This window comes from Melozone crissalis, unplaced genomic scaffold (genome assembly GCF_028551555.1).
Source record: "Melozone crissalis strain CALT ecotype California unplaced genomic scaffold, PUWL_Pcris_2 ptg000005l_1, whole genome shotgun sequence".
Lineage (NCBI taxonomy): Eukaryota > Metazoa > Chordata > Aves > Passeriformes > Passerellidae > Melozone > Melozone crissalis.
In genome coordinates, this window is record NW_026535783.1 from 37,170,450 (window position 1) to 37,198,411 (window position 27,962).

Below are 27,962 nucleotides of genomic sequence, written 5' to 3' on the forward strand. Positions count from 1 at the left end.
GAAATCATCTTGTGATTCAGAATACTGTGGGAAACATCTGTTCTCATCCAAGCAAAAAAGGACATTTGATTCTACAGTTCAGCCACATGCATACTTTACACCAAAACAGGAAAAGACATCTTGAATTTCCTGAGAGGCAAGGATATTTTGGGAGAATGCCTAATTTGGCAATGCAGTTTTAAGTTGTGTTTGAGGTTTTTTTGGTCCAAGTTTCACAAAGATGTGATTTCCTGCTATAGGATGCTACTGTAGCAATACCTTTAATGTAGTCAATGTCTAGTATTTATTACTCCTTAGCTGGGGCCAAGTAACTTAAAAGCAACAGGTACTGAATTATTTCATTGATGTAAGTTCACAAACTATGCCACGTTAGTCTTCTTGCATTTTCCAACACCAAACCCCTGCATCTCACTAGAGGCCTCTGTAACATGTCTTAGGGACTGGAGCTCCAGCAAACCACAATTGCATGGCCAGCACCTGCATTCCCAGACCCTAGCTGGGGAACTGGTGACTTTCTGCACAGACATCTGGAGATCATCGTCCCTCTAGGTCACCTGGAGCAGGTGACACAGGAACGTGTCCAGACAGGTTTTGAATGCCTCAAGAGAGGGAGAACCCATGACCTTCCTCGGCAGCCTACTCCAGCGCTCTGCCACCCTAAATGTAAAGTTCTTTCCCATGCTGAGGTGGAATTTCCTGTGTTTTAGTTTATGGCCATGGTTCATCCAGTCACTGGGCACCACTGAAGAATCTGGCACTATCCTCTTGGCACCCACCTTTGGGATATTTACATGTGTTGATGAATCCCCTCAGGCTTCTCCAGACTAAAGAGGCTCAGTTCCTGCAGTCTCTCCTCATATAAGAGATGTTTCAAACCCCAAATTATCTTTGTGACCCTCTGCTGGACCCTCTCCAGTACCTCCTTGTATCTCTTGTACTGAGGAGCCCAGAACGGGACACGGCACTCCAGAGGTGCCTCACAGAGGGAGGTCCGTGGAGGCAGGCCATGGCCGAAGGGCAGGGACGGGACAGCCCAAAGCCACAAGGGCGGCGGGCAGGCTCCGCTCGGGTCACGCGGACCGGGACCGGGCCCACGCCCCGCCGCCACACTCGGCCCTCGGCGGCGCGCGCGGGGCCGGCCGCGCGCACGGGCGGTGCCCCTTTCTAGTACCTTCCCCGTTGCGCTGCGTCATCACGGCGCGCGGCGGCCGGGCCGAGCCGTTTCCGGTGTCGCGGGCGCGGCGCGGCACGAGCGCTCGGCTGGAGCCGCCGGGAGCCGACAGCCAGCAGCCAGGCCTCCTGTCCTGTCCTGCCCTGCCCTGCCCTGCCCTGCCCTGCCCGGCCCTGCCCGACCCGACCCTGCCCTGCCCCACGCCCTGCCCGGCCCTGCCCTGCCCCGGCCCGCCCGCACACGGCAATGTCGGACAGAGCGGAGGGGCCCGCGGGGGGCCCCTCTGGCTCCCCCGGCTCCCCCGGCTCCCCTACCCGCGACTCCGCCGGTGTCTCCGAGCCGCGGATCATCAAAGTTACGGTGAAGACTCCCAAGGAGAAGGAGGAGTTCGCCGTTTCCGAGACCAGCAGCATCCGGCAGGTGAGGGGCGGCCGAGCAGGCTGAGGGGGCTGGCGGGGCCGCGCTGGGGCCGGGGCCGAGCGTAGCGCCGCCCGGCAGGGGAGCGCCGGCTCGCGGCTCCCGCCTCCGGCAGCGCAGGGCGAGGGCCCTGCCCGGTGACAAAGCAGCTTTTGCTCGCCCGGGTCGCGCCGGGCGCTGTTGGGCGAGCACCGGCACCGATCCCGGCCCAGGAGAGGACTGCTGGGAGGGGGTAGTGGAGAAATGTGCCGCCTCGTACCCTCCTCACCGACTTCTCTGCTGCGCTGCCGAGGGCCGGCTCGGAAGGGGCATGTAGCTCATTCGTGAAGTCACATCAACAATCTCCCAGCTCCCCTGTCGTAGGCAGGGACACCTTCAGCTGGACCAGGTTGCTCAAATCCCCGTTTAACCTGGCTTGGAACACTTCGAGGGATGGGCCATCCACAGCTTCTCTGGGCAGCCTGTTCCAGTGCCTCACCACCCCCACAGTAAAGAATTTTTTCGTAATTGCTAATCTAAACCCACTCTCTTTCACTATGAAGCTATTGCCCCTTGTTCTGTCAGCACACGTTCTTGCAAACAGTCTTGCCTCATCCTTCCTGCAAGTTCCCTTCAGGTACTGGAAGACCACAATTAGGTCACCCCAAAACCTTCTCTCATTTTCTAGCTGTGAGTTGTCCTGTTGAGCTGACTGGTTTTGGTGGTAGTTGTCTCACTGGCTGGCTAACATGACTGTAGAAAACATATGCAGTCACTTGTATCTCTCTGTTTCCACTGTTTATTTTGATCTAACACTGTCTTTAGAAACAGTGGGTCAGCCTTCAACTTTGGGAAGTTGTAGCCTTGCAATGTGTGTGTAAAATCTGCAGTCTCCTGTACTTTGATGTGCTAGTTATGGGTATGGTACTTAGCATGGCATGGTTATGTCAGATAACCAAGTTATTGGGGATTTTGTGCCTCCCTGTGAAAGCCTGTGCCACAGCTTCCTCTCTCTCAAACTAGTGACACCTGCTGATTCATCTGCTCTGTTTCCTGCAAGTCTTCTAGTTTTGTAGAAGGTTTGCTGTGCAAGTATTGACTAAAATTTCATTTATTTAAATTAGAAAGCAGCAAATCATAGCAAAGGTGCTATCAAAATGTAAAAATGCAGTGTCCTGCCTATAAAGCACATAGACATCGCTCAATTCAGAACTTCTTTCATTTTCCATAGGATTTCCCAGTTTTCTCCTTGAAATGGCTCTAAATATGGCAATTTTGTGCTATTCCACATTTTTTATGTGTTATTGGTATTGCAGACCTCATCAAAAAAAGATTACATGTCTGAAAGCACCACTAACGTCTAGATGCAGAACTTGACATCATTCCTTAAGTGTGAGCTGAAGGACACTGTCAGGTTAATAGAAGAGATACAAAAGGTGAAGTAAAGGCTCTGAAACTTCAAATGTAGTGCTAGCACTTCAACTAGACTGTCAGACTTTTGTTTCACCTAGCTGCTGTGAATAGAGAAAATGCTAGTATTTCTTTCAGGTTTTTTTTGTCCTTAAGTCTAATCTACATTCAGTTTCGTTTTGTGGGTTTTTTTGTTTGTTTGTTTGGTTTTTTTTTCCTTTCTTACATAAGTGTTTGGGCTAGAAGTGTCCCAGACCTGAGTTTCATTGTGGTTTTCTCCACCTGCCAATGCATTGAAGCCGCTTTCTTTTCTTATCTAGTCTTTTGGCAGCTGCAATGTTGTGTGCTGTGAGTTACTCTCTCTGCAAGCTCGATGTAGGCATTTCTCCCGAAAGTAAAATGTCTGTGTTTGCTTTTTAATGTTGTCCACTGCTTTCCCAGCAATCTCAGTCTGAAAGGGGTGCTTTTCATTTCTCTGTTCTCCATAGATTTGTGAGCAGCTTCAATGCAGTTTTTGTAAAAGTCTTTGCAGTTTTGGGGCTTTTGTTTTGTTAGGATATTTCAAAAGAGAGATTCATAAACTGAATCTAACCTGAGGATTGTGTTTGTCCTGTAAAGCAGTCAGCCGTTAGTTGGATCCTTTGGAAATAATAAACAGATTTACTCTGGCTGTGAATTTTGTAATGCATTTGACTTTTAACAGTTTGTTTCATATTTGAATACTGGTGGAGCTGCCATGTTTTCAAATAAACAGTAGTCATAAACTGAAATGGTTGTACAGCCTGTCAAGAGCATGAATTTTTACTGAAAGCAGTTATGCAACTTTAGGGAATTAACAGAGGACACTGCTTCAGATGTCTTTGTTGTCTACAGGTATCTTAAACTGTGAGTGTTGTCTCTCTTGGAACTGTTGTTAAAATATTAGGTCTGCAGTTATAAATTGGTTCTTGTGAAGTAAGATTGCCCTGCTGGGTTGACCATTGGATTGAAGTCCCAGGCAGTGTAACAGCACTAAAAATGCGCTGTCCCTGTAGTGTGACTAATACTGGCTTTTTCTCTTTAACTGCAAAAGTGAGCTGTTGATAGTAATAAGCATCAAAGCATCAACAGTAGATGCAATGTTTCTAGAACTGGCCTTGAAAATAGGTTAATCTCAAATACCAGGCAAGTTGCACATCTGTTCAAATGCACCTGTGATCAGCAAATGTTTTGTACAGTTGAGATAGGTGGGCCAGTAACTTGTCGGCTGAAAAAAAAAAAAAAAACCCAAAAAAACCCCAGCAAAAGAAACTCCCTCAGTATATTTCTATAGCTAACATTAGAACTTAAAGAATTGAGTTGTTTATTTCTTTATGGTCATTTCAGAACACTACTAGAACATGAAACCAGATTTTCTAGGAAAATATTTTGTGTCATCAGGGCCAAATTTAAGGGTAAAAAACATTTAAATTTTATGTTGCCCCATTAATGTAAACCATGTCTGCAACTTTTCTGTCAAGATTTTTTCCTGTATTGGAAGACTTCAGTAGAATAGATTTGTTACTGTGATCCTGTGTTGTGCAGCTAGAACAGTGAGTATGCAGGTTGGTATGGAAAACAAAGTAAGTACAAAGCTACTCTGGGAGATCAGTTGATTTACATTGGTGTCTGTCTGTCTTTTCTTTGAAAATTATTTGATTGTGCTTAGCACAGGTTGGCTCAGTATTAGGAAAGGACCAAATGTTTGCATTCTTGACTGGGTATGATACTGATCTTTCTCAGAGCAGAGGCTTAATGAATACATGATGGGTAAAATATGTTGACTAGCTGACCCTGACAGTGCTGGTATTCCGGCTCACTAAAATGGTTTGTCTCTTGTCTTGTGTTTTCTTCCTTCAGTTTATTTTCTGAGTTCATGGCAGTACAGTCTTTGCAATTTCTTGCTTAGCAGAGTTGTCTTAATGTGTTTGGTAAAGCCTGTATACAAAGAAAAAGTGTACTCATTTTAGGAGCGACTCAAGTCTTAGTGGATGACTTGAATTGTTTGAGTATTGAGGTGTTGGCACCTGTTACATGGAAAACTAGTTTTTTTACCTTCATCATTTAGAATAAGGGAGTTTTAGAAGAGTTAAAGCTTGCTAATGCTTCTTGATGCTGTTTTAGTGCCTTGTGTTGAGATTTGCTGTATTTGTGGGTTTATTATAACTGGTCCAGAATTACTGTCTGTGCATGTGTAGCACGCTGAAAGATGCTGAGTTGTCCATTCTGTGAGCATTCCAACTCTGAGACAGAGTAACATGTCTAACTGTATGTTATTAACTTCTGGGCCAACAAGTGAATACAGTAATCTGTGCTAATAATTTCAGAAGCTTACAGTTCTTGCAGAGAATGATTGCCAGTCCTTTGATTATATGATAATTTCAGAGCAATGCCCGTCAGAAAGAGTTAGTGAAATTGAGTTTAGCTCCACGGAAAACAGATTAGATCCTTTTGCAGGATTTGGGTTTCTTTCACCCCTTTTTGTTTAGCTTCAACCTTTAAATACAATATCTCTTCAGTGTGGAATACAGTTTTCAGTAACAGCATATTTAACAGTTTCTAGTGTGTTTTCTAAAGTAGGTGAACACAAATGTGCTTTCTGCACTAGACTAAACTACAGATAAAAATCCCTGAGTTGCTTAATTTTAAGTATACATGTATCCATTGTGTTGAGACTACTGATTTTTGTCAAGTGGAGAGCTTCTAAATTTTTGATTGAAATTACAGTACTGTTTGTGGTTGAAACTTTAAATCCATAAATCCAGGATTTCATTTTTGTGCCTGGATCTCACGATCCCAAACTGGTAGTGTTCTGCTTCATACAGATCACACAGGTGTAAATGTTAAATTGTTAAAGCTTTGGATAGTTTGGTAGTGGAGCATCTTTCCTGGTTTGCATATGCTTTTAGTATTTTATGTAATATTTTCCCTTTTAAGAAACTGTACTCTTTAGGAACAATTCTTTTAACATGATCCAATTCTGTTTCACTGTTTTTGTGTAATCCAGGGATTCCTGAATGCTATAAACCAAATAGGTTGAAACTATATAATGGAATCCAGTCTGTTTTTTGTTTCTAGGATTGTGATTCAGGTTTCTGTTCTTTCTCAGGTGTCTCAAGGCACTTGAATACACTAAGCATTTAGTGTTAGGTTTTCCATTGTCTGGTGTTTCAGTGCATTGTAAAACATCTCTGTGATTTTTTATGGAGTCTGTCTCATGATATACTCTCATTACACTTATTTCTTAACCTGAGTTTTTTTCCCCCCTCATTTTGTGATATGAAAATTGTTTTAGAGCAATGGTAGGTGATTATTTTATAGAGTAACCTTCCGAAGTAAAAGTATGTTGACTTTTGTTGGCTTAGTTAGATGTAACTCAGAGGCATCAGTGGCCATAGTACTCAACAGGTGTTTTCTGATAAATGACTGGCAAACAGAGTAAAATAGGAAAACCTATTTAAGTAGTAGTTGAAGTGTCTTTTGTGTAGATACCTCTCTGCATAATACTAAGACATGTATATTTTAAATTATTTTTTAAAAAGTGTTATCTATGTCAGATGCATTTGTCCTGTGAGTTTGTTTTGCTAAAATCCTTCACCCTCAGTCAGGGGTGTCACACAGTTTTAAAAAATTGCCATGTGTACAGTTCAAAATTGCCAACAGCATAGAAAACCTTAATGAATAATTAGCTGTGTTAAAAGTATCATGTAAAGATTTTAAAAACCAATCAGTATTTCAATAAGTGACTAGAAACCTTGTCTCTGTTAAAAGGATCATTGTCTGGGAGTAAAGTTAGGGTAAAATCTTAAGAATTTGGAAGATATGGTTACATGGTGGTCTGGTTTTGACTGGAATAGAGTTCATCTTCTTAGTAGTTGGTATGGTGCTGTGTTTTGTATTAAGTGCAAGAATAATCTTGGTAACACACTGATTTTGGCTCTTCCTAAACTGTGTTTTTTTCTAAAAAACAGTTGTTTTTTAGGAATGTTACTTCCTAACTCAGTGACCCCAGTGATACTTCCCAAACCACACTGCCTCTCTCTTTCTCTCTCTCTCTCTCTGCCACCTTTTCCTTTCCCTCTCCCCCCTGAGCCTGAGTGCTTTATTTGTTAAATAATGTTGAATGCTGTATAAATTAGTTGAGTTGTAGTATACAGTTGAGAGTTTTCAAGACGAAAATAACACTGAAAAGAGGATTTGAAGCATTTTCTATTTTTACGCAGCACAAAAACTTCAATGAGTTAAGTTGAATCTTTGTGTCCTGTAACTTACAAAACTTTTTTCTCTTTTCACTCTTCTTAAGTTGTCAGTCAACCCAAGACATGCTGGAGAGGGGAGTTGGAAGCACAAAAGGTCAAGATCACAGGTCGAGATAAGAACAATTTACTGGAAACAGCAATAAGAAAACAAATATTAACAGCAACAATACTAATGGCAAAGGGTGCAAGAAAGTCAGTGATTGACACGAAAAAACTCCCTTGATAACTGACAATACTGGACATCTCCCTCCACCATGTTTTCTTGGCCAGAAGGAACCCCTTTTCCCTGGAAGAGATTCCATTTCCCCAGCTGCTGTCAATGACAGGAGGTGGTATAAAATAACCTCCGGGTCCAAGCCATGCCCCCTTCTGGCTTCTGCAAAAGTTAATCTCTGGTGGTACCAGTTATTGGTTTCTCTGGGTCTGGATTGAAGGCACTTGAGATGGTAGATCATGTTCAGACTCAAGTGTTTATTTCTTATCAGTGAAACAATCTCACTACTGTGAGTTGGGCAGCTTTTCATTAGCAGGCACAAAATGGCTAACAATCTCTTCTTACAAGGTCTTTTAAGACTAAACTATCCAGTTAAGAACTGACACCTAGATTATTTTCCCTTTTTAACCCAATAACTGATCCCACAGAGCCCACAATGCAGATGTTTCTGCCCAATTACAAAATGCCACCCAAACCCACAAAGAAGAAGGAAGAAGAAGCGTGAAGAAGAAACCCAGGATGATGCTCTGTGCCCTCCATCTTGCTTCCATCCACAACATACTAAAAATCCCAAACCCTAAATTTCTCACCAAGTGATACACCTACACTACTCTCTATAATCTATTTCATACTTCTGTGGATTCTAGTCTATCTTGAAGTGTAGGAAACTTCCTCCATGAATGAGGGTCAGAGTCAGCGCTCCCCTGGGGGTCAGGGCACCCCAGAGCAGACAGAGAAATATTCCTGGTGCCCTGGGTTTCCATGTGAACCCTTTCTTGGCCTGAGCTAAGACAGTGCTTATTTTCAGTTTGTGTTGCTTTGCCAGTGGTCAGGTACATTACAAACAGGGAGAGAGTAGATTGCCAAGTGCTTTTAGGGGAGAAGCGTTGCTTCTCCAGCAAAGGCTTGGAGAATTGGTAGTGGCTTGTTGAAGAATCCCTGAAGGGAATAGAAATGGCTAGAACTTTACACTACCATGTGCTGCTGCAGTTTGCCCTTTATGGGCTGCTAGCCTTTTAAGCTCATCAAGAATCTGACTTTGTGTTTTGAAATGTGGTTTTTCTGTGAGTTTGATTTGATTGCAGGCATTTGAGGAAATAATTTTATTATGAAACTAGCATGGGTCATTGGCAAAGCTACCATAAGATAGTAACTCCATTAAGACATTAAGGACAGTACTCTTACATAGAAGCCTTAGTTTGTGCATTCTTTCTATCTATACTTTATCTATTGTGGGCCAAAAGTGCTTATATTCCTGCTTGAAATGATGAATTCTTGTCTTCCTTCCTGTATAGTGTCCTAGAGTTGTGCAAGGAAACTCTCTTTTTACTGACTCACTTTAGGTCAGTCGTAAGATGTCCAGGTCATGATTCATCCCAAAAGGAAAACACAGCTATCAGCTGTGGCCGTGAGTGTGTTTGGTTCCTTACTTCTTGGGTCAAGACGACCTGTAACCATTAATTCTGTTGTATAAAAGAAAGCTGTAGCTCATAAAAGTTTACTTCTGAGACTGCTCATTGTGGGTGTAAAACAGACTGGAGTTGAGTCAATATGCTTAACTGTGCATGTAACTAACTGTTGTTAGGAAAGACAGTTGAAAGTTTAAATATTATGGGTGTGTTTTGAAACAGCAGTGCCAAACAAAGTAATGCTGTTTCAAAATCTTTCTTTGTAGTAGAACTATTTGAGAGACTGCTGAGAATGAAAACTGCAGTTCAGCCTTCTATGTACAAGCATTTGCTTCCATGGCCTCTTCTGTTGTGTTCAAAAAGGAGTTTCCTGTGCGGAGAGTCAGCAACCTTACTTTTTTTTACAGTCATCTAGATAAAATTGTAGCTTAATATTTTCAAAGTAGTTGAAGTTTTTAGGGACCTGTTTTCTGTTAAAGAAACAGATGTTAATTGGATGTTAATTGCCTAAGACCTCTTCCAGGTTGTTACTGTAATTTAATTTTTAAGTATGATTTACTAAGCTGAGGTTGAGAGAATTTGGGAAAGTATTTTTTAATTGATTTGTTTTCTTCTTTTTACTACTTTATCACAACACTTTGTTTTGTGAGTGGATAATAAGATTATTACAGTTACTGGTTTTGATATCATAAAATGAGTCAACAGAAGCTTTTGAAACATTATATGGTTGTAATATGTCAAGGGAGAGTTTGAATGTTAATACTTTCACTTTACCTGGAATAACACTTTACCAGGTTCTTGCAAGGCCAGGTTGTCAGATGTTAATAGGTTAATGTTTAAATTATGGATCTGCTCTGCAAAGTGACAGTGCAAGACAATATCTGGTTTAGTCAGCTGTTCTACTTCATGTGCATTCAGATATTTGCTTTGTTTGGTGACAAAGTGTTTACTTTGTCAGGTACAGTATGCATTTTGTTCAACACTGGACATTAGCATTTTATGGTGTCCATCTGTACCTTGAAAAAAACTTGAGAGGCAATCAAGTTGAGCAGGTGTACGGAAAGTCCTAGATTGCTTCAGAGAGTTGCGGTTTTTTTTCTGTGTGTCTTAACAGTGAACAAAAAAAGGCAACTCTTGTTAATGGTGATTATTTTAAAGTGCTGTGAAGATAAGGGTATTTGGCATGGAATTGAAGGTATACACAAGAAGTGCTGGTGTGCTGCTAAAAGCCACTGAGTGTTCTCAACATGAAAAACTACTGCTTTTGTATTTCAAAGCAAAAAAAAAAAATATTTATGTAAACAAGTTAGCTTGAGGTAAAATGGCAATTTGGGCAAAGTCCTTCAACAACACAAGCTTTGAATTTGTTCTAATTAATTCCAAATCTTCAAGTTGCCATGCTTTGAGGAGAATGTTACCTTGAATCAGCTCACTCTGGTTAAGATGCTTTTTACTTTTCTCCCTAGGAAAACCAGGTCTCTGACTAGACATTACTCCAGTGTTTTACTCTGATTCCCACTGTGTTTCTCTCCACGTATTTTTGTAATAATCATGTAAAAAATTGACATGATTTTACATTATTTTTACTGTATTCAGTTACTAGAGGAGTACAGTGAACTAGTTTCCATGAACACACTAGGTTTCAAGTATGTTGAAACATTATTTTCACAACTTTGAATTCTTTTCTATGCCCAGATATGACTGAATGACCTTTGTGGTACCACAAGGTGTAGTATTATTGCAATGAAGTAAAACTTGCATTTAGAACAATAAAGCAAATGAGCTGACATTGTTGGTTGAATTGTTACATGATAATTAAAAGGATGAGTCACTGCATTAGGAGAATTGGATAGAAATGCTCATCATTTCCAGCCAGTGATGCTGAACTCCTTCGGCTTTTGGTTTCCCCAGTGGATGAAGTATTTTAACTGTAATTTACAGATACTGTTACTTAGTTATGTTGTGCAAACTGAAGACCTAAACAACACCAAAATTATTTTTTTTTTAGAACTACCTGAATTTCCATCATCATAATCTGTCATGGTTTAAACCCAGCCAGCAATTATCATGCAACTGCTTCCTCACTTTCTTCCTGCCTAGTTAAATGGGGAAGAGAATCAGAAAAAAACCAAAAGAGTAAAACTCAGGGATTGATATAAGAACAGTTAATATTTAAAATAACAGTAGTAAAAATAACAATAATCATACTAATGAACAAGAGAGAGAGAGAGAGGAGTAAAACACAAGAGAAACAAATGGTACAGTGCCTCAGCACCCACTCTCCAATGCCCATCCTGTTCCCTTCACTGGCAAATCCTTCAGCCACACTGTCAAAGTTGGTGAGAGCAGGGGTTGGGAGAATGAAGAACCATCCCCTCTAGAAGATCAGGTTCAAGACCCATGGGATCTGATTAGATACATCCATGGGCCCTGAGGGAACTGGGCAAGAAAGTAGCTAAGCCACTAGCCATCATATTTCAAAAGTTGTAGCAGTTCTCCGTGGAAGTTCCCACAGACTAGAAAAGGCGAAACAGAACATCCATATATTTTTGGGAAGGGAAATTGGGAAGACTCAGGGAGCTACAGGCTGGTCAGTCTTACCTCAGTGCCTGTCAGGATTGTGGAATGGAACCTCCTGGAAATTATGCTAAGGAACTGGAAGGTAAGGAGAAGATTGGTGACAGTCAACACAGTTTCACTAAGGACGAATGTGATCGTTGCCTGTGATGGTGTTGCAGTGGTGACAGATGAGGGAAAAGTGCACATATGTAGAGTGTTTGACACTGTGCCACATTACTTGTCTCTAAACTGGAGACCCATGTTTTTGACAAATGGGCTGCTGAGTGAATAATGAATTTAAAGGGTTGTGGTGAATGGCTCATTGTCCATAAGGAGACCAGTGATGAGTGGTGTCCTTAGGGATTGGTACAGAGGCAAGCACTGTTTAACATCTTTGTCAGTAACATAGACATTGGGATTGAGTGCACCCCAACAATGTGTGCCAATCAGTGTGGGATGAATGAGGTGATGGAGGAATGGGAAGCCAATCCTTGCCAGGCTTGAGAGATGGGCTCATGTGAACCTCATAAAGTTCAACAAGGCCAATTGCAAGGTCCTATACTTGGTTTGAGGCAATCCCAAATACAAATACAGGCAGGCTGGATTGGGGGCAGCCCTGAGGAGAAGGACCTGGGGGTGCTGGTGGATAAGAGGCTGGACATGACCCAGCAATGTGTTCTCAGAGCCCAGAAAGTTGACTGTATCCTAGGCTGCATCCAAAGAAGCATGGCCAGCAGGGAGAGCCAGGAGGATTCTGCCCCTCTGTTGTGTTCTGCTGAGACTCCACCTGGAGTGCTGCATCCAGCTCTGAGGACCCTGGCAGAGGAAGACATAGACCTGTTGGAGTGAGCTGGGAGGAGTCCACCAAGATGATCAGAGGGCTGGAGCCCATGTCCTGTCAACACAGGCTGAGACACTTTTGTTCATCATGGAGAAGAGAAGCTCCAGGGAGATGTTAGAACTGCCTTTCAGTCACCAAAAGGGACTTACATGAAAGATTGTGAGGGACTTTTTACAAGGGCATGGAGTGATGATATGAGGGTAATAACTTTAGCCTCTTTAATATTAAGAAGAAATTCTTTACTGTGAAGACAACTGGTACAGGTTGCCCAGGGAGATGTGGATTCCCCATTGCAGGAAGTGTTCAAAGCCAGACTGGACTTTGAGTAACTTGGTCTAGGGAAAGGTGTCGTGCCCTTGGCAGAGGAGTTGAAACTAGATGATATTTATGTTCATTTTCAACAATGTTTTTAGGATTCTGTCTTCCATATGTGTAGAGGATTTTCTTCGTCTGCCTCAGGAAAAAAAATAAAATAAAGTGCATGAAGTTAATCTATTATTTAAGGTGTTTTTGACAGTTAACACTTAGTAAGCAGTCTCTTGTAAAAGGTCTTGTATGGCAATGATTTCTCAATGAATGAAAAATGTGTTTATTCACTGTGACCTGGGCTGTAACTTCATTTTATGTAGCTGTGTCATGCATTAAATGAGAAAGCAGAGCCACCTAAAGTATAACTTTTGTCTGTGTGGCAAGGAATGTTAGTTTTGACACGTGGAAGGGAGGCAGCAAAAATACATCTAAGGAGAGAGTATACTCAGTTCAAGCAAAAGTCTAGACAGATTTATCCTCTTTATGGCATTGCGTCTTCAGTTCTTCAGCAATGGATGGCTTCAGTGGTATGCACATTTGTATATGTGTACTTGCTGGTATATAATTATAGGCATATTTTACCATGTATATACATATGGGTGTGTTTAAGTACTGTATATACTAGTATTTATTTACATCATGGATGCATGCTTGATTGAAGTCACAGTAGTCTTCAAGAGAAATCAGATTTTTGTTGTCACGACTTGTGGAACTAATGATCTAGATATTAAATTCTTCAGATTTCCTTTTCTGAACAGCAAAGAAATATTTTCCATCTTCCTGTAGACAGAAAGAAGTTCAGGAAACAAAAGTATTTCTAGTTTGTGAAATACAGAATATGCAGTACAAGTGAGGTAATATAGCGAATGTAAAAAACAGCTTGTTCTTAAATTATTTTTAAAAATTGCAGTTCAGTATTTAATTATATAAATGTATAATATTAATTTTTTTTGTTTAGTTCAAGGAAGAAATCTCTAAACGTTTCAAGTCCCACACTGATCAGCTTGTGTTGATATTTGCTGGAAAAATTTTAAAAGATCAAGATACTTTGACTCAGCATGGAATTCATGATGGACTCACTGTTCACCTGGTTATCAAAACACAGAACAGGTAATCTTATTAACAAGTGGTCTTCTGTTTACCTCTAGAGAAGTTTAAGTGCTCTGTATTATTAATAGCTTTCTGTTGGGCAAAACTAGATTTGACTAAATCACCTTAATCAGCTCCTTAGTTTCAGCTGCTGCAGGACAACAGTGAGGTTATGAAATTACACTGTTTTTTAAAATTTATCTCATATTTTATTTTGATTTATGTTTTTAAATACATTTCTTTTTCTTTAGGTTGGTTTTTTTTGAGTTTTTTTTGGTTTTTGTTATATAGCTTTTTTTTTTGTTAAGCTGTGTGAAGTGAAGTGCCCAAAAATCTTTCCAACAAGTAGAGCAATAGATCCCTCAAAAGCAGTTTGCTATTAGTCAATAACATGTTCATTCTTTTAGAGTGAAAGTGGTTTTGCTTCTGTTCTACTTAGGTCTTTTCTGTTTATGGTGAGGATCCCCTCTGATGTGAAAATGTCTTATGTTGAAGGAAAGAGCATGAAGTGTAGGAGGGAACAGAAGTAGACTTTCCCTTTCAAGGCCTTACCAAGACACCAAGGCTGGCTACTAACATTAGCATTAAATACAAATTCTTGTTGAAATTAGTATCATTAACATTCAATGTAGGTACTTTTTCAAATTGATACCTTTAGTTCTATATTCATGCCCTGGAAGGATTATGTTCTCTGTCCTGGAGTCAAAATACATGTTTGTACTGTCAGAAGTGTCCCTTTCCTGCCCTTTGCCTCCTCCACCTGAAATTTAGGCTGATACGAGCCATGCCAGTCTTGAATATGGTATTAGGCAATACTGCAGTTCTGTTCTTTTTGCATCTGAGTGAGTATTCTGCTGTTGCTATTTTTTTTTTGTTGCTTTTTTTGCCTAAAGTCCTAAGTATGACAGAGAGGCACCATGAGTACTACTAGAAGGATGCTTTGACTTGCACAATCTTCAGAGGGTTTATAGTTTGGACCTACTGTAGCTATATATACTGAAATACACCCCTGCCTGCCTCTTGGTCCTTCTTGCACTTTGCCTCTGAGCAGAGGAACCCTCAGGAATGCAAATGTCAAACATGTGGTTTTTGGGGAATTTTCAGTGTTCCTGCATATGTCTTATCAGCATTGCACTCCATGTCTTCATTCATGCCTGCTTTTGTTTGAATCATTTTAGAAGGCCGTATTTCTGCTGTCTGCAGAATGTTTTAATCATTGGGAAAATGAAGTATGAACTAAGAACTACAGATCCTTTGCATGTACATGTGCTGTGTTCAAATGATGCATTGAAGTTTTCACCTACTAGCTTTACTTGAATAAACTAAAAACATGGTAAAACCTGCTGGAGAAAATGTAAATCAGCATTGTCCTGAAATATCTCAGTTGTATTCTTGCTAAAATATCTATATTTTATGCTTGTCTTGAAAGACAAGATTTAGACCCTGCCGGTGTGGCCTGGAACATGCTGATTTTTGGCCCTGAGTATCAAGATTGATTTGTTCCCAGGTACTTTGGTACGCTCTGCCATTTACTTTTCTGTTGACTCTTGCTGTTACTGTTGCTGCTGTGTATCTGAAAAAGTCAGTTATTTTCCAAAACTGGATCTGAAAGTGATCTTTTCCCTTGTAAACTATGTTATTAGATTTGTAATTTCAAAATGGGAATCTTCATATATCCCAGCCACATGCTTGTTAAAAAAAAGATTACTTTTTCTACTGTGCTACATTTTCTAGACTGCTACAGACTTTCAGTGCACTCTTGTTACCTATCTTCTACAGTGTTAGAGTAGTAGTGAGTGATTAGCAATAGGCAGTGAAGATAAATAGAATTTCTGAGTAGAGTTCTAGGTCAACAGGTGTCATTTGTTCATGTGTGCTTGGAGGAAACATAATGGCAAAATGAGTGTAAAAGGCGATGTGCACTTGACAGGAATATAGCTGAAAGATTGAAGGCTCAAAGGCTTGAAACTCACATGAACCTTAATCTTCAAAGAATATGCTCCAGTTTGCATGGGAGCACTATTGTACTTAGCTTTCAGTGTCACCTACTTTTCTGTCACACTTTTGAGAACCTTTAATGTCTATTACATAAAGCAGCATAGTTGCTTCTCAAAATAGTTTCTCAGCTGAAAATACAAGTAGGATTTGATGCTTCTTGTTTTTACTTTGCTTTTGGAGGAAAGATGTGTATATTTTCTAGATAAAAGAAAACTCAATATCTCTAGCAGGAGAATCACAATCAGTATACAGTCTATAATCTTTCTCATTCAAGTTACAGCTGCTTGGCCAGTTATAGTCATCTTGTGTTCAAAGTTTGCAGTTGCTGATAATTAAGTTAAAGAACTCTTAGAAACCTCAGGAGAATCTATGCTTTTAAAGCATCTTTCTGGGTTTTTTTGTATGGTTGGGGTTTTTTTTCTGATGTTTGCTTGAGTGGAGCAAGTGCAGAGTTATGTTGTAGGAGAAAGGTCCTCCAAGGTGAACTGAAGTATGGAGTCTAGTGTACTGCCAAATTCTCAAATCTTTTTGTGATGTCTGAATTCGTAGTTTTCAAAAGTATTTTATTCTGTAGTACTGCAGATATAGGCATTTATTGATTGTTGAACCACAGTGGAGAATTGATTTGGATTTCAAAGCAGTCTCTTTTCTTTAGAACAGAGAGGTCAGGTTAACTTTATTCGAGCTCAATTCCTTGATCTCTTTTACTGCATGGCAGCATTTGTCTTTCTGCCTGCAGTAGAAGAGTGTGATGAGTACACAGCCTGGGCAGTATTTAATGTCTGTGCTAAATTATGCTGGCTTTAGTGTCATGTGATTCTATTATCAGCCTTTTTTTGAAGCCTTAAAGGTTTGAGAGTTTGAGATTTGTCTTATAATAAAATGTGACATTAACTGAATTTCACATTCAGTAAAGCATCCTTTTGGAGATGTGGCATGAAATAAATTCTGCATTAAATTTGTCAGGCTTTATTTTGTGAAGGTGTGGGCATGTTATCAGTAGTATGTGAGTATAGTGAAATAAGACATGGATCCTTAAAACAAGGTAAGGACAGAGAAAACAATTAATTGGCAAGCGTCATGGGGTAGGATGAGAAGGTTGTAATAGCTACAGTGATACCTATCTGTTTTTTTCACTATATAAAACTACTGTTCTGAAAAACTGATGACATAACAGATGTCTGAGAAAGATTTATTACAGGAAACCATGTGGGGATAAATGGAGTTATCCCTGGGTTATGACCAAGAATCTAAATGTAATTTAAGATTCTGAAGTAAAATACTTTAGCTACAAATGGCACTACTTAAAATAACTTGTTACACTCTATATAAAGTTTTGAAATTGCTCTTTTAGATCACAAGACCACCCAACTCAACAGGCAAACACCTCTGGGAGTACTGCTACCACATCAACATCAAGCAGTAGTACCTCAACGCCAGCATCAACAAATAGTAATCCCTTTGGCTTGGGTAAGAATATTTGTTAGGTGGAATGGTGGGTATCTTCTCTTGGATTCCACTAATTGTGCCCAAAGCTTTATCACAATGTAGACAAAACTTGAAAAACAAAACCCAAACAAACACATCAGCCTGAAAATTAATTACAGTTATATACTCAATTGGCTGTAGAAGGTTTCTGATCAGTCAGTTACCAAAGGAGAACTGTTTCATTAGTTTTACAGAGAATCATGAAGTAGTTTGGGTTGGAAGGGATACCTGTTAAGGTGATCTATTCTAAACTTTGTGCAATTAGCTGGGACATCTTTAACCAGATTAAGTTCCTCAGAGCCCCATCCAACCTGACCTTGAATGTTTCCAGAGGTGGGGCATCCATCACCCCCCCTGATAAAATGTTCCAGTATTTCACCACAAACTTCACTACAAGATTTGTACTGTTTCACCTTCAGTGGTAAGGTGCTACTGATATTTTATTTTGGCACTATGGGTAATGAAATACCTTCCAATGTCTTTGTACTACTTAAAGTGCATCTGAATTCCTGTTATCTGAATACAGATGAATCATAGAAGTTTGGACCTGTGACATGAAGCCAAGATCTGCAATAAAAGCAACAAAATTGCTGTTAATCTTACAATTAACTATTTCTCAGGTTTCAAGTATTAAGAGTCTTCACTTCTATGAATGAAGAGGCTGCAGTCTGTTGATTTAGAAATTATAATCTGTTTTCATAGTTGTGGTGGGGTTTTGTTTCATTCTTTTTTGTCTTTTTTTTTGCATTTGGGAGTGGGGAAGAAGTAGAATTGGAAAAGCCAGTTATAGTAAGCAGATGATTTCTTGGGTTTTAATTGTTCTTTGGTCTGTTTAGTACTTTCTGAAACTTTTTATCTGGATTCAGCAAAGCACAAAAATTCAAAACATAATTTCCTCTTGGTATGTTATTACCAGGAGGAACACAGGTTTTACATTTAAGTGGAATTGGAAATATTACTCATATCACTCTTAGTTACAGTTTAACCAAGAGGAGACAGATAAATGATTACTACAAATGCAGTTGTTAAATGTTGCTGGAGGCACATGGACCTAAAGCCCCCAGTCTCAAACATTTCTTGTATCTTGGCTTTGGAAAATGAGAAGAAAAGCTGTTAGAATTATAACAAATTTTATTTAAAAATATAGTGAGTAACTCCTGAACAGCCTTGAAAAAGATGGGACTTTCCATTCATTTTTGCTACTTTGAAGTATGAGATATGTTCAAGTATTTTGTATTTAGAAAAAATCTGGATGTGATTGGAAGTATAGTCAGTCACATTTTTTCATTCTCTTGAAGGTGGCCTTGGAGGTTTAGCAGGCCTGAGTAGCCTGGGCTTAAATAGTTCAAACTTCTCGGAGCTGCAAAGTCAGATGCAACGACAACTTATGTCCAACCCGGAAATGATGGTTCAGATAATGGAGAATCCATTTGTTCAGAGCATGCTTTCAAATCCTGACCTGATGAGGCAGTTAATTATGGCTAACCCTCAAATGCAGCAACTGATACAGAGAAATCCAGAAATCAGTCACATGCTGAATAATCCAGATATAATGAGACAGGTATGTAAAAAGATCTATTAGTTCATGACTTGTGATTCTGCTGTTATGTAAACAACAGAGCCAGAATTGGACATACTTAGTGGAGGGTGTGAACATTCTTTAAGTATTTAGTCTTACTCGAAATCCATAAATGGTTGCCATAGACAACCAGTATCTACATATCTTGTTGTTAATGTCCAAAATAGACTGATATTTCAGAAAATCTGCAGCATAGTTTTTGAAAGTCACTGAATACATGTCTTCTGAGGCTAGAACTGGATGTGGCTGTCTGCCCTTGAAACCTGTTGTCTAGCCAGGAATTTTGCCATAAGTTGTAATTCTCCAAAATTCTGCATACTTTCATTGTGTCACCGTGGGTACTTCTAAATGCTTTTTAAATTAGAAGATAGATAAGTTGTATCTTATGGCAAAATGTACCAAAACCCAAAGAGATTAATAGATGCTTTTGAAATTCTATGTATTTATTTTAAATTTCATATTATAGGCTGCCTGCTGTAGTGATGTTAGAAACAGTAAGAATTATGGTAGAATGCTGGCTAAATACTGAATTGTGTTGATTGACACTGTGCCGACAGGTTGATTCAGCTCTAATCATAATTTTAAACTGGGTTAGACAGGGATGACTGAGATATTACCAAATGCTGACATTTTCACTTTAGAATGGATTTCTTATTAATACAGATTAAACGTTCCACTTCTCTAGACACTAGAACTTGCTAGAAACCCTGCAATGATGCAGGAATTGATGCGAAACCAGGACCGAGCTTTGAGCAACCTTGAAAGTATACCAGGGGGATACAATGCCTTGCGGCGTATGTACACAGACATCCAGGAGCCATTACTGAATGCAGCACAGGAACAGGTGAGAAAAGATTAAAAATGACACAGAAAGGACATACTTAATATTTAATAAAAGAATTTAAGTAATTAAAATGTCCAGATGTTTATTTGACAAAACAATTTTTGAAACTTGAAGTTGTTATGTAGCCTTTTACTCTTGAAAGACCTTTAAAAATCGTGTTCTTCTGAGCCTGAAGAAATACAGCTATCACTTTTTGTGATTGAGAAGCTATTTTAAAGTTAATAGATTTGTTTGTTACTTAATTTTTAATTCCTTTAATTCACTGCCTTAAGATTCGGAGGTTCGGTAAAATCCTTTTAAGGGTGTGTTTAGTAATTTTAAACTGAAGGTGAGAAGAATAAAAGATTTTAGTCAGAAACCAGTATGCAAGACACAATTTTACTCTGATCAAAATACAATGCAGTAGCAACACTATTTTTGAAAAGAAATGTGATTTAATTTTTTGAGGGAGTCCTAGTATCTCTCAGTGTTAGTGTATTTTCACAATATTTACCTTTAATTACTGTAGACTGGTGAGTATAACTGATTAGAAGCCATAAACATTTATTTTCATGTACGATTTATAAATTTGTAGAATGATAAGTGTTTGCTTTCCTTTGTAGTTTGGAGGTAACCCATTTGCTTCTTTAGTAAGCAATGCATCAGCAGGAGGGGACAATCAGCCATCTCGTACGGAAAATCGAGATCCTCTGCCAAATCCGTGGGCTCCTCAGTCCAGCTCACAGACTTCCACAACAAATTCTGGCACTACTGGTGAGAGCAGTGGCAGCAATAATGCCGAAAGTAGCACTTCAGGCACAACGGGACAGAGCTCAACTGGACCAAATTTGGGACCTGGGCTTGGAGGTGTGTTTGTTACTGCAACTGTATATGTTTGCACATACATGCAAACTGAAATTATTCTTTCATTAGACAGAGAGTTTTTGATTCAGTTTTTATTGCTGTTTACTTTTGTAGACCATTTTACTATTGTTAAAGTCCTCTGAAGAAAAATAAAAAAAATAGGAAAAATAATCTAAGTGATAATAATACTTAAAATAACAAAGGTAGCGATTCTGCAGATGAATTGTAGTATTTTTTCTGTTCTAAGGCAAATGGAAAAACAGGTAATAATGTGAATAGTTGATGGGAATGTGTGTTCGGTACAACGTCTGTCTTAACTTTTAGGGTAGATGTGTCTATGTAAGTAGAACAGCACTGAGGTAAGTTTCAGGGTCTTAAACTCATGAAAACCAAGTGGTTATATTCTGGGTTTAGATAGTCTCCTTTCTCTGATGATAATCAGAATGCTTACTAACATGCCCTTTACCTTTTCTTTAAGCTGGTATGTTCAATACACCAGGAATGCAGAGCTTATTACAGCAGATAACAGAAAACCCACAACTTATGCAGAATATGTTGTCTGCACCCTACATGAGAAGCATGATGCAATCGTTAAGCCAGAATCCCGATCTTGCAGTACAGGTAAATTGCATTTAGTATAGTAATATATTGTGTGTGTTAAAGTAAAAACAGACAAAAGCCAAAAGCTCAAAAATTGCCTGTGGCAAATGGGCTAATTTTTCGTGTTAATTCCTAAGTAATTACTGAAATTATTAGCTGCTTACTTTCAACAATTTGTTGCCTTGAGTTTCTTCAATTTGTAGTTGGATATCATGCCTGATATGCTTCAGAAATCATCATGGGGTTGTGTAAACTTGTGATCCAGCATTAGAAACAGACAAAAAAAGTGCTTTCGTTATGAATTAAGGTAGAGCTAATGGTAAATAAATACCCTCTCTAGTCTGGGGGAAGTGAAGGGAGGGGACTTGGTGCCCTATCTAAATATTACTCGGTTTTTAACTTCTTATTTTTGACCTGTGACTCACTGTAAAAGTAGAGATGCTGTTTTATGTATGGTAGTGTAGAAGTGCTTTGAATTTTTATTTAAAGTGGTAATATTGAAGCTCAGATTCTGAACTGACATTGAAAAATATTACCTCTTCTGTGTTAAATATTCACTTGGAAATATCCTTGACTTCAGGTGATATTTACAGCAACGCTATTGCTTAGATTTTTGGTGGAGGCTGAACAGAAAAGTATTTTCTTGTAATACTTTGCAAGACTGCCTTATTTGTATCTGGAAATCCATTCACTTAAAAGAAAAAAGGAACCAATGAAGCAAAAGTGAAACAAAAAGAAAAAAAATCCAAAAAAAGCCCCCACAAAAAACCCCACCAAAAAAACAAACAAAAAATACATACACCCCCAGAAAGTTTTGGCCAAAGGAGTAGATAGATGATTATTATTCTGTGAGGTAATTTTCATAGACTATTACTGTATTATCCGTAGTTGCTTTAAAACCTCCAGTGGTTTTTACTGCTTGATTTTTGAAGTTAAATATTTTTGTCCTATAGATGATGTTGAATAATCCTTTATTTGTTGGAAATCCTCAACTTCAGGAACAAATGAGACAACAACTTCCAACTTTCCTTCAGCAAGTAAGATGAGATACTAGCTCTTAATAAAGGTCTTCAAGTCAATGAGCAATATATTTGGTAAACTGGTGCCTGTCTTTGATTTGGCTAATAGTTAGATTCTGTAATATATTCTCATTAGCTTTAGATACTAAGTTAGATTGTCCCTTAATAATATTCTTGCTAATGTCTCCATCTCTTTCAAAAGTTAAACCTGTTGTCTGTGACTAGCATAACCACTAAGATTTGTTCTTGCTTCTTTGCTTAGAAGGAATAAATGCTCTTACTGCACACCAGCCAGAAAACACCTGTTTGTGACAAAATTTGTTTCAGAAATTAATAGTACCTTTCACAATGCTAGTTAAAGTTTCAGTATGCTTTTCTCATGCTTCTCAAACCTGCATTAAATATTTGGAAAAGAGGTCCTCGAGCATATCTTGAAAGACCTAAGTCATCTGCTAATTTAAAAGAAGTGGGTTCTGAAGTCTTTCCTGGAAAGATTGCTGTACCATTATCTTCTGCCCATACCAACATTGTGTTTGCAGCCCAGGTATCTGCTTAGTATTAGTTGCCACAGTGTGTAGTAGTACTTGTTTCCTAAATAGAAGCAAGCAAGATTTTTGTAGGAATTAAAAAGCTAATCTACTGCATGAACTCTGTCATTAGGCTGTCGTTGCAAATCATTGTAAATATGTGTTTCCAAGATCTGGCTGCATGCAGGAGGTTTTATGAGTAAAATAATGAGAACGTACATGAATTACAGTAGCATGTTCAGTGTTCAGAAGATAGTTTATATTGTTTGAACCACATAAATGGCTGTGGTGTTTTGTATTGCCACTGCTTTGTAATGACTCAGTAGTAGCTGAGGAGCCAGTACATTTATGTTTTGAAATCTGTGAATAATTGGTAATTAATGAATGCACAGTAGGAATCATATCTTGTTTCCTTTGTGTATCGCTTTCTGTTATTACCACCTTGGAATTTATCTGCACAAATAGTTCTCTGTTGTATTCACTCTCTGAAGTTAGATGATTAACAGATTAGCAGGTGAGGTGTGGAGAAATAGCTGGATATTCTCAGAATGTTGGTAATATTTCAACTTGTGTTTTCTTGCTTATCTACCTGTGTTTATATTATGGGATTGGGAGACAGAAACCATGGAATCTGCATATTGGAAGACATCTTTTGCAATTAAGGGCAATTGCCCAGCAGAATTAGGGAAGAATGGCTGCTACTGGAATTAATAACATTAATAGAGATGAGATCCAGGTCACCTAAGTGCTCTAAGAATAGTTGGGCTAGCATTTATGTAAGACAGCTTCAAATATCAGACTGTAAGTCAAAATTTAAATATTTTCATAAAGTAGTTGCAGCAGCTGTATTTGGAGACCCCAAAATGTTAATCTCTTTAAATCTGAGTTATCTTTTCCATATACTATTCGTTGATTTGTTGACTTTTAGCTATCATGAAGATAAAAGTCCAAGAGATTAATGGAAAATATTAATTGCTCTTCTGAAGTCTCTTTAGGCACTCAGATCAGAGTTCTTCATGTCCTGTGCTGCAGTTCTGCTCTGCAGTAGGGGAAGTTTCACCTTAATCTCTGATTTTCACATTAATCAAATGTGGTTTTTCAGCAAAAGTAACCTGGTCTAGTTGCCAGGGGAAAGCTGCCCAGATTATTAGTAAGCCTATCTGCTCTTTGGTCTGATTATCAAAACCTGTTATTTGTAACTGAAACATTGCTTTTCATGTACCTGTTGCATCTCTATGCAAAGGTGAGCATAAGCCACTAGTTTTGTGTCTAAAATAATTAGGTTTTTGGATGTTTCATTTCAGAAATGAAAAGGATTTGCATTCTAAATTATTTGATGATGTAAAAGCGTATTTGTAATAGAAGTCACAGTCGACAGAGAACCCTTGAATATTATATATTTGCTTGTTGGTATATTTTCCAGTATGTTTGTTTACATTTCAGGCTGTAAGAGCAATACAGATAAGATATGTACAAATAGTCACAACCAAATTGCTGTGATCTGAAATCAGCTAGGAAAAAGGAACTTAGTATTTTTTCTTAGGTATTTTTTGGTCAAATTTCATCATGTTCAGCATTGTTGCTTACTAGTAGTATGATATAGGAGACTAATTCTAAAATAATGTACTAACAAGTACAAAGTCTTGAAGCCTTTGAAAGATTGAAATCTGTAATGAAAAATACTTCTTATGTATAATTCTTGTTCAAGAGACTTTTTCTACATCTAGAGAGTTCATTCATCACCTTCTATGGAAGTTTTCTCACAGAAGAAAAATAACTGAAGGATTTCCTGTAATATTCAACTACAAAATCAAAAGCCAAGTTCCAAAATTATGTCAGATTCTATGAGACATCTAGCAGTAAAAATTACCTTGAAACATCTACATATACTGAAGAGTTTCTCTCCTTCTCTTAGATGCAGAATCCTGACACCTTATCAGCTATGTCAAACCCCAGAGCAATGCAGGCTCTGCTACAGATTCAGCAGGGCTTGCAGACATTAGCAACAGAAGCACCGGGGCTTATACCAGGGTAAGAATTGATCTTACAAATTTGGACAGGAAGTCTTCCCTTGTTTTGGTTACTCTTTTTAGATTTAGAGATTTATACAGTCTTTATTAAAGATTCATCCTCTTGCCTTTTTTTAGTTTAACCAAATTTTTTTTAGAATCTGTCACATTTGTCTGCTGTGCAATTCTAAACAGTGATAACTCTGGGCTTTTTCTCAGTACATTACTCAAATTGTTATCCTCTCTTTCACAGAATTTGTACTGACTAATTAATGAGAAGAGACAAACTAGTGTTTATTATTCAAGTGGTATATTTCTTTTTCTGTAATTTATACAGGTTTAATCCTGGTTTGGGTGGAGGGGGAAGCAGTGGAACTTCTACAGCATCCACTGTACCTAGTTCTGTTTCCACTGAAAATACAAGTCCAGCTTCAGGAACTGCTGAACCTGGTCACCAACAGTTTGTCCACCAGATGTTGCAGGCACTTGCTGGTGCAAATGCTCAGGTAATGTACATCATTATATTTAAATATTTTTGCTTTTATTCTTAATTGTAAAACACTGGAAAGAAGACAGGTAGTTGAGGAGAGAGCCCACTGGATGCTTCTGGTCAACAGAGGTCAGTAGCAGAGGCTTAAAAGTGCTATTTCAGCTGTGCAAGTAAATACTGAAAAAAATACATCCTCTGTCCTGATGAAAAACATGCCTCTGAAGGTCATATCATTAAGACAATGCAGGATTTTGCCATGAGTTTGTGTAATCAGGATCTTCCTATAAAGCAAAGCTAAGACTTTGCCTTAGACTCAAGCTTTCTAACAATCAGGATTTTGGTAATTTTAGTCAACAGATACTTGAGAGTGTTACAAAAGTGGTGATCTTTATGTTGAAGAAAGATAAAGCCTGTGATGTTCAAGATTGCTGACAACATAATCTTTGCTGCTCCACATTGCTAGGTTGAACTCTGTTTTGTTTTAGAAAACCAGCTATATGCATATCTTTAAGGAACGGTTCCTGGACATAATGTACCCAATTTAATGTGACTCCTCCACTATTAGTCAGTTTTTCCTGGAGTTCAGGAATGGTATGTAAGTGTAGATAATTTGATGTTGCTGACTTGTTAAAAAAAATTTCTTTAGTTGCTAATTGAATTTATCTTAATATATTTTTTGGAATTTGAAAAAGGTGTAGTCAAAAATTAGAGAAGACAGAGTGGTGCCAAACCCACCTGTGTTTAAATTGTGTATTTTGCTAAATATGTATTATGCTTTTATAGCTTGAAATTTTGTTCTTAGCAGTTACAAAATCCAGAAGTTCGATTTCAGCAACAACTGGAACAGCTGAGCGCAATGGGCTTTCTGAACCGTGAAGCAAATTTACAAGCACTAATAGCAACAGGAGGAGACATCAATGCAGCTATTGAAAGGCTGCTTGGCTCTCAGCCTTCATAGCAGTGTTTCTTTTAACTTGAAAAATGTAATTTATTTTTGATAACAGCTCTTTAATCTTTCAGATTGCTTTATTTCATTCTGACTCTTGGGATTGTCTTGTTATAACTAAAACCAATCTGATGCATTTGAAGGTGGAGTGCAGTAGTTTTCTTCAGACATTGGGAATCAATGCATTTTCACTTTCGAGTGCATCAGTTCTTTTGTTCAGCATTATTTGTGATTTTTTGGAAACAGTATCAGCTTTCACAGTTGGATGAACAAGTTTTGTCTGACCTACAAATGGCCAATTTATTTACTACTTAAACAGTATCCTTCAATAGTAATTTATGTAGATTACACATTAAAAAGGAAATGAATTGAAGCTGTGGGTACCAATACTGCTTATTGTGATTTTAGCATGTTTTATTCTCTTGACTAGCAAAATGCTGGAAGATTTATACCACTTGAGTAATCTACCATCTTTTACTTTAATTTGTCTAAGGTATAAACACAATATATACAACAGAGATGGCTCATTTCTAGAGATGTACACAATATAATAGAGTGAAATCGTAAGCAATGAAAAAACAAACACAAAAAACCCCAAAGCAACAAGAAAAAAACCCAAAAAAACCCAAAAAACAAACAAGCAAAAAAAAAAAAAAAAACAAAAAACAAACCCAAAAAACCCCACAAAAAAGTCCAAAAAAACCGACAAGAAAAACCATCATAGGACTTGAATTTGGTGTAGAGCTGCCCAAGATCTTTGGTAACTATCTCAGAAAAAATGCTTAAGCAACTTCAGTTAAAATATGCTAGAATTACTGTTATGGTTGTCTCTTTACATTTAACTGTACAGAAACTTGCATTATAACATTATTTCAATAGTCACAGATTTAACTGTAAATTACTTTTGTCATTGTCCAAATTAAAGAGCCACAGCCTTGTGCTCTGGAATTGCTTCTATGGCTATTTGGCTTGTTCCACTGAGATTTTTACATGTATTCTGATTTGTAATTGGAGAAATTACTTCTATTCATGGTCATGTGATACTCTAATTACTTTTAACCACCAAGTAAAAAAATACTGTATAGCTTTTGAGTTTCTATTGGTAGTTACTTCTCTTGTGCACAGGTAATAAATGAATTAAAAAAATCTTTAAGCATCTTGTTTCAGTGTGTTTGCAGTTGTTCATTACCTAAAAATCAAGATGACAGTCCATCTTACCATTTCTGTGCTAAAACTGGTTAACAGCTCCTGTGGTGTGAGGTGGACAGAGGAGAATAAGAGATGGATGATGTTGAAGACTTTTAGCTTAGATGAAGTAGGGATTGCAGAACAAAAGTTGAAATGAATCTGGTTTTTATTGCTCTTTTGTGTCAGTTTAATGGATTTGTGCATCTTCAGGTTCTTTCGATGTTCTCAAACCTGATCTTCTGCAGAGTGCAGTTCTTCATTTTCCCAGTCCCTGTTCTCACCTTCTATGACTTGGGCAGTGAGGCTGGAGCATTTGCTGGTGAAGACTGAGGCAAAAAAAAATTGAGTACCTCAGCTTATGTACTACATAACCAGGTCTTCCAAATCCCTCCTGAAAGGAGCCATGTTCCCTAATCTTTTACTGCTAATGTACCTAAAGAAGATTTTTGTTACTCTTGATGTTCTTGACCACATTTACTTCTGTCAATGCTTTAGCCTTCCTAACCATCTCCCTGCTTTTATGTTCTGGAACTTGGACAGTGTGACTGGAGTATTTGCCGCTGAAGAGAACAGGCTGGGCATCAGACAGTGGGTGCTGAGCCACTGTCCTGTGTATCATTTGTTTCTCTTTTTTCCTCTCTCTCTGTTTCATTATACTAATAATAACAACAACAGCAATAATTTCATCTCCCTGGCTGTTTGGACAGTTTCTCTGTATTACTCCCAAGCTACCTTTCCCTCTTTCTGTGCTCTGTA

General features: G+C 38.5%; 1 protein-coding gene across 3 annotated transcripts; it reads left to right on the forward strand.

Moving 5' to 3' along the window:
* Positions 1-1,386: 1,386 nt before the first annotated feature.
* UBQLN1 (ubiquilin 1) lies at positions 1,387-26,636 on the forward strand. 3 transcript variants are annotated; one of them, XM_054286021.1, is made up of 11 exons: positions 1,387-1,591; positions 13,545-13,696; positions 17,028-17,143; positions 18,460-18,722; positions 19,426-19,584; positions 20,187-20,430; positions 20,906-21,048; positions 21,981-22,064; positions 24,489-24,604; positions 24,920-25,088; positions 25,875-26,636. In XM_054286021.1, exons 1-11 carry the CDS (start codon positions 1,418-1,420, stop codon positions 26,028-26,030), a joined length of 1,776 nt encoding a protein of 591 aa, XP_054141996.1. In that variant the 5' UTR covers positions 1,387-1,417; the 3' UTR covers positions 26,031-26,636. The 3 variants fall into 3 exon arrangements, with proteins under 3 accessions (XP_054141996.1, XP_054142002.1, XP_054142010.1); XM_054286027.1 differs by having other exon boundaries at positions 25,878-26,636; XM_054286035.1 differs by having other exon boundaries at positions 25,856-26,032.
* The last annotated feature ends 1,326 nt before the right edge of the window (positions 26,637-27,962 follow it).

Coding starts and splice junctions, on each gene's coding strand:
- UBQLN1 (XM_054286021.1), top strand. CDS start 1,418: ATGTCGGACAGAGCGGAGGGGCCCGCGGGGGGCCCCTCTGGCTCCCCC. Junction 18,723..19,425: donor ATCCAGATATAATGAGACAG/GTATGTAAAAAG, acceptor CCACTTCTCTAG/ACACTAGAACTTGCTAGAAA. Junction 19,585..20,186: donor TGAATGCAGCACAGGAACAG/GTGAGAAAAGAT, acceptor TTTCCTTTGTAG/TTTGGAGGTAACCCATTTGC.